At 56.8% G+C, this 6371-nt stretch overlaps 2 protein-coding genes across 12 annotated transcripts in view; one reads left to right on the top strand and one right to left on the bottom strand.

Moving 5' to 3' along the window:
• The window catches only part of Cxcr5 (C-X-C motif chemokine receptor 5), a 15593-nt gene extending 13096 nt beyond the window's left edge, over positions 1-2497 (top strand). Inside the window, exons 2-3 of the mRNA XM_021208074.1 lie at positions 62-1269; positions 1311-2497. Coding sequence (XP_021063733.1) covers positions 62-1129 — 1068 coding nt within the window. The 3' untranslated portion in view covers positions 1130-1269; positions 1311-2497. The remainder of the gene's footprint in view (positions 1-61; positions 1270-1310) is intronic.
• A 133-nt stretch (positions 2498-2630) lies between these two features.
• Bcl9l (BCL9 like) overlaps positions 2631-6371 on the bottom strand; it is a 29058-nt gene continuing 25317 nt past the window's right edge. For all 11 annotated transcript variants that reach the window (XM_021206093.2, XM_029542823.1, XM_029542822.1 and 8 more), the window contains 2 exons: positions 5921-6202; positions 2631-5654 (listed from right to left, as the gene is read on the bottom strand). In XM_021206093.2, the coding sequence (XP_021061752.1) occupies positions 4567-5654; positions 5921-6202 (1370 nt within the window). In that variant the 3' untranslated portion in view covers positions 2631-4566. The remainder of the gene's footprint in view (positions 5655-5920; positions 6203-6371) is intronic.

Here is a 6371-nt window from a genome sequence, read left to right as displayed (position 1 = left end):
AAAAAAAAAAAAAAAAAGATATGGCTATCGTTCTCATTTCTCTTTCTTTTGGTCCTTACAGTACAAGGAACTGGCCTTCTACAGTAACAGCACGGAGATCCCCCTACAGGATAGTAACTTCTGCTCTACAGTCGAGGGACCCCTACTGACTTCCTTTAAGGCAGTATTCATGCCCGTGGCCTACAGCCTCATCTTCCTCCTGGGTATGATGGGAAACATCCTGGTGCTGGTAATCCTGGAGAGGCATCGGCACACGCGGAGCTCAACTGAGACCTTCCTGTTCCACCTCGCAGTCGCCGACCTTCTCTTAGTCTTCATCCTGCCTTTTGCAGTGGCTGAAGGCTCAGTGGGTTGGGTCCTAGGGACCTTCCTCTGTAAAACTGTGATCGCTCTGCACAAGATCAATTTCTACTGTAGCAGCCTGCTGCTGGCCTGCATAGCTGTAGACCGGTACCTGGCCATCGTCCATGCTGTTCACGCCTACCGCCGCCGTCGCCTCCTCTCCATCCACATCACCTGCACGGCCATTTGGCTCGCCGGCTTCCTGTTCGCCTTGCCGGAACTCCTCTTTGCCAAGGTTGGCCAACCTCATAACAATGACTCCTTACCACAGTGCACCTTCTCCCAGGAAAACGAAGCGGAAACCAGAGCCTGGTTCACCTCCCGTTTCCTCTACCACATCGGGGGCTTCCTACTACCGATGCTCGTGATGGGCTGGTGTTACGTGGGCGTGGTCCACAGGCTACTGCAGGCCCAGCGGCGCCCTCAGCGGCAGAAGGCGGTCAGGGTGGCCATCTTAGTGACAAGCATTTTCTTTCTCTGCTGGTCGCCCTACCACATTGTCATCTTCCTAGACACACTGGAGAGGCTGAAGGCTGTGAATAGCAGCTGCGAGCTGAGTGGCTATCTCTCTGTGGCCATCACCTTGTGTGAATTCCTGGGCCTGGCTCACTGCTGTCTCAATCCCATGCTCTACACCTTCGCCGGCGTAAAATTCCGCAGTGACCTGTCTCGGCTTCTGACCAAGCTGGGCTGTGCTGGCCCGGCCTCCCTTTGCCAACTTTTCCCCAGCTGGCGCAAGAGTAGTCTCTCTGAGTCGGAGAACGCAACTTCGCTCACCACCTTCTAGATCCCAGAAGTCTCGGGGCCCACATCTGTTTCTGTTTTCCTTGGGAGGATAAAGCGTTGGTGGAAACCCATCCCACACGAGCTTGGGCCAGTGTCCCCAGATGGGACAGCTAGATGAACTTCCTCTAGAATGGCCCTAAAGCTCTTCCGGCAGCCCTCGGGCTAGACTAGAGCCTCAGGAGGAGAAAACAGCCCAAAGGCAAAGCAAGCAATATCCAGACCACCTGTGTCATCTTAGATGCGAATGCCACACACCTCCCAGCCTAACGAGCTAAAGCTAAGGCTCAGCTTTATTTCTTCCTGGCCATAGGGAAAACCACCTCTGCTGTGGCCCACAGTCTCATCTTCCTCCTGATTATGAGCCCAGACTCTCCTCCCAGAATGGATTCCATCGTCTTAAAGACTACTGGTTGCCACAGTTACCCACCACTCCTATACCACTGAGGAATAGCCAGCTGGCGGCCGCAGACTATGGCCTTAATGTTCCTGTCTCCTAAATACAGACTTCATGCCAGACCTTCAACCATGCCTTTCTCTTAACCAAGCAGAAAGCTGAAACCGATCCACTTTAGGTAGCTGTCTAGCTCCAACCTAACCAGCATTGGGTCAGCCCCCATGTTACTGGATCTTGGATTACAGACTGAGGGCAAGTTCCAGAAGGTTCTGGAAGCTAGCCAGTATCCTAAGAAGAGTAAAGGGCAAGCCAGCAGGAAAGAGGCCCAGTGGAAAAGTGGAAAGACACCTTTTCCAGGCTCCAAAGAAGAACAAGTAAAAACCAAACCCAGCTGTCATCTCCCCACCCATGGACCAAAGCTTCCAGACTGGCGGGGAAATGAGATCCAGGGCCCTCGTGGATTCTGCGCACCGATGGGGAAGGAAGCCAACTTGCCTGGGGAAAGTGAGATAGCAAAGTGGTCCCAGCCTCGAGAGAGGGGCCACCTCGCTAAGAGAATGAAGACAGAGGTCCCTGTCATCATTAGGTAGAGGCAATGCGAGAAGCCAGCCTGGGCAGGCAAGTCCCCAAACCCCAGGAAGGCAGGGTACTACACAGGTGGGACCAGAGGAAGCTGCTCCGTGCGTGCGTGCGTGCGTACACAGGGGAAGCTAGCAGGCAATTCTGAGCTCTGCTTCCTCCCAGCCACCAATGTGGGGGGGGAGTGGGGGGGGGGAGGGGGAAGCAGAGTTGCCTAGTACCACTCAAGCCAACCAACCACACAAGCTCCCTGGGGAAAACAATGCTATAGCTTCAGAGACTGTATCCTCACTGCAGGATGGTGGAGACACCTGGGGACCCCCTTTTCTGCTCCCAGCATCCAACAGCCAGCTGGGAAGAGGCAAACCGGGCACAGAAATAAAAATGCAAGAGATGGCATTTTTGAATTTTCTCTTTTTAATAAAAAGGCACCTATAAAACAGGTCAATACAGTACAGGCAGCACAGAGACCCCCGGAACAAGCCTAAAAAGTGTTTCAAAATAAAAACCAGGAAGATGTCTTCACATATTGTATTTATATATTTATATTTTATATATATATTTATATAATGGTACAAAATGGCTGGGGTATGGCCATGGATGGAAGGAGAAGGCTGGCCTGTGGAGATCACCTTGGGAAGCTAGTGGTAGAGGTGGGAGGCGAGGGCGCAAGAAGAGGGTATCGGGCCCTTTGTGGGGCGGGCTAGACAGTCTAGGCAAGGTGGGGATGTGGGTGGGGCACAAGGCCCAGATGGAAGCAGGGAGGGCAGTGTCTGGCAGGAAGGACAGGTTTCCACCCACCTCTCAACACAAGAGACCTTGGCTGCGGTCCCTGGGAGGGCCTGCAGCCAGCTCTGGAGGGGGCTTGGTGCCTGACCTGGCTGATGGTGGACAGCACCAGACTGGGAGAAGTGGGCACAGATTCCCTTTGTATTACAGCTGCCAAGGCAAAACCAGGCCCTGCAGGTCAGAAAGGCTGGGGACAGGGCTCTGGTAAAAGACACCCTGTCTAGAATGGCCCTTGGCCCTGGAGGCAGGACAGGAAAGGCCTTAGCCAGGGAGCTGCCCGCCCCCTTACAAGGCAGGAAAGGACGTGAGAAAAGCAGAAGTAGTTTACTCCTGGGGACAAAGGGGACACAACACCCATTCCTGTATGGCTTGAGTCTGACCAGTGGCGGGTGAGGGGCTCTCCTGGGAAGTCAGTGGCTGTGTCTGGTGGGTAGACAGATCTGGTGCATGGCCCTGAGCCCTGGACAGAAGGACCTTGCAGAGAGTAGGCAGGCAGGCAGGGCATGTTCTCCGTCGCACTGCCTTCCCTCGTTCCGAGCTAGAGGTGGAGGGCCAACTCTGTTCCTTCTTTGGTGAGAAGCAAGTGGTGGTTTCTAGAAGAGTCCATGCCCTGAGGGGTTACCTGGCCCAAGGCTACTGCAGCCAGGGTCCCAGCAACCTCACCCTTCCATAGCTCCATTCTATGGGGCCACATGCTGCCCCTTCCTTCTTGCCTTTATCCTAGAATGGGGACAAAGGGCTTCAAGTTCTGGCTAAGATGTAGCAGCAGAGGCACCCAGGCTGGGGCCCTATGTCACTGGTGTGGGTAAACACATGTGGGCACCTGCTCTCCGGAAATCACCCAGCAGCAGACAGGCGGCCATCGTAGAGGGACGGGGGAGATTCTCAGTCCTCAGGGCCTCACCAAATGGAAGCCTAGATGGTCTGACTTCATTTTATAGGTGGGGTGTATGGAGGGTGCATAGGACTGTATGTCTCTGAATCCAGGGGAATGGAGGGTGTGATCATTTGAAAGAGGGGGAAGGTTTTTTTCTTCTTCTTCTCAATCTTTTTTTTTTTTTCTTGTGTGTGACTTCTATCAAGACACAGAAATACGGCACACGCACAAACCGGCACAAAAGCCCAGCTCTATTTACAGCTCCGCTGGCACCTGCCCACCTGGCCAGCTGCCTGCAGGGGGCGTGGGAGAGGAGGTCAGCCGCGTCAGTAGGGAGAGGAAAAGAGGCAGGAAGCAAACAGGGTAAAAGCAGAGACAGGGAGGAGAGAAACGGACCTGAAGCGCCACCGCCGCCGCCAGCAAGGTGACAGTCCACGACGGGTCAGAGGATGGAAGACCCTCCTCTCTCCCCAAGGACCCCCAAAACATAGCTGAAAGCGGGGAAGTGCAAAGACAAAGGGAGACAGAAGCTCCACGGGAAGAGGGGGGCAAGGGAGGAGCACTCCTGGTGGCAGAAATGGAGCAGAGCCCAATCCCAACTCCTCACCGGACACTTGCAGCTACCCCCCTAAGCTGCCAGCACAGCAGGTTTCCACAAACACCACTCCCCACACAAGCCCTTTCCCACCCCTCCACCCTGCCCCTGGACCCAGGCCATCCATCTCAACACTGGAGGAAAAACAAAACTTTTTAAAGTTAACCTATTTTCAGTATCCCCAGCCCCAGACTGAGGGGCCTGCTAGAAGGGTAGATTGGCCATGCTGCCCGGCGTTGGGAGGTAGCCCATCTGGCTGTCCAGAGACACACTGCGCTGCCGCAGAGGGTGGGACACCATGAGGTTCTGCTGGGGTGGGGGGCCCATGAGGGAGCCCTGTGGGGAGAGCATGTGGGGAGGCTGGGTGTAGACCTCGCCCCCCACGCCCCTCTGCTTCATCAGCATAAAATTCTGCTGGGTCATGAGGCCTTGTGGAGGGGACATGACCCCCTGGTGCAGGCCATGGGGCACCATGCCCTGTTGTGGGGGCACACCTGTCCTGCCCAGCAAGGACATCTGTCCAGGGTGGCACATGGACATGCTGAGCCCCCGCTGGACCCCCTGTTGGCCCGGGAGGTTGGGGGGCCGAGAAGGTGTCTGCTCCGCCATCATGTTCTGCAGGTTCATGAGATGCAGATTGGGGGGCTGGGCCTTCGGGGGCTGGTTCTCGCTCTTGGGGAAGTACTGGAGGGTGCTGCTTGGTTTCTCAGAGGGGATGATCCTGGACAAGTCGAACTCAGGAATGCCGGTAGGGGTGGGCCGGATCACCTCACTCAGCTCTGGGTCATTCAGTACCGATGCCACCCCAGGGAGCACCCCGGGTGGGTATGCGTCGCCCATGCGGCCAGTCATGCCTTTGCCCATTAGGTGCTGCTGAGGGGGTATGGGACCAGGTGGCTGGGTGGGCAGGTCCTCGGGGGGCAGGGCCATGCCCGAAGGGTAGTGCTGCTGCAGGCCAGGCCCCCCAGCCCCGGTGGGGGCCATGGCACCGTGGGGTTGCTGCAGCCGGGGAGGGAAGGACATCATCTGGGAGGAGCTGGGCACGGGGCCACAAGGGGCATTTAGGGAGTCTGGGCCTCCTGCGGCCATCATCATTGAGTTCTGAGAAGGGCCCCCAGCCCCCTGTGCATTGGGGTGCAGTGGAATGTTGGACCCCAGAGGGGTGGGGGAGGGCAACATAGAAGGGGGAGGCTCATGGGACAGGGGCTGCTGGCCTGGTAAGTTCATGCCCATGGGGCTCTGGGCAGCAGCAGGGTTCATGTGCATCTGGTTGGGCTGATTATTGCTGACACCTGTAGGGGAAAGGACGAACAGGACATTAGAGGCCACGCCCACCCAGTCTGGGGAGGGGCCTCCCAGCCCACTAAAGAGCTCTGGGCTAGGTTTCACTAAGTGATGGCAGTCCTTAAAACAGGGCCTCCGAGCTCACACCACCCCCATGACCAGAGACTGTAGAAGCATGCAGAAGCCAGTATGTCCACGGGAGGGGGGGGGGGGAAGGCAATTCCTAAGCAAACACGCTGTTGCTGCTCCCAGAGAGAGCTCTGGCTCCTCGCACCTGGCCCAGAGCCCTGCGGTGGTGGGGGTGGGGGTAGCAGGGGCCGGTCAGGCAGCAGCTCGTCGTCTGAGGTGGCGATGGTCTTGATGGCGTTGTGGTATAGCGGGGTCGAGCTGGGCATGGCGTACTTGGACATCTGAGACATCATCAGTGACAGAGGGTTCTGGGAAGGGGTGGGGTCTGGGGAGGATGTGAACGGCAGGCTGGGATTCATGAGGCCACTGGAAGGGTTGGCCGGAGGAGCCGAGGAGCTGTTCCGGGGGCCGCTAGGTGGGAGAGCACCTACAGAGGCGGAGAGACAGAAAGAGAACCGGGAGTCACTGGCGAGGTTAACATTCCCCCAAATCTCCACCTCACGTCAGACGCACCCACATCCCACTATCACAGGCTCCCTGTGGTCCCTACGGCCCATGCTTCTCTAAGCAGTCTCCGCAGTGGGGAAAGTCCCAGT

The sequence above is a fragment of the Mus pahari genome, chromosome 10 (assembly GCF_900095145.1).
Source record: "Mus pahari chromosome 10, PAHARI_EIJ_v1.1, whole genome shotgun sequence".
Classification (NCBI taxonomy): domain Eukaryota; kingdom Metazoa; phylum Chordata; class Mammalia; order Rodentia; family Muridae; genus Mus; species Mus pahari.
This window is presented reverse-complemented; position numbering and strand designations above follow the sequence as displayed.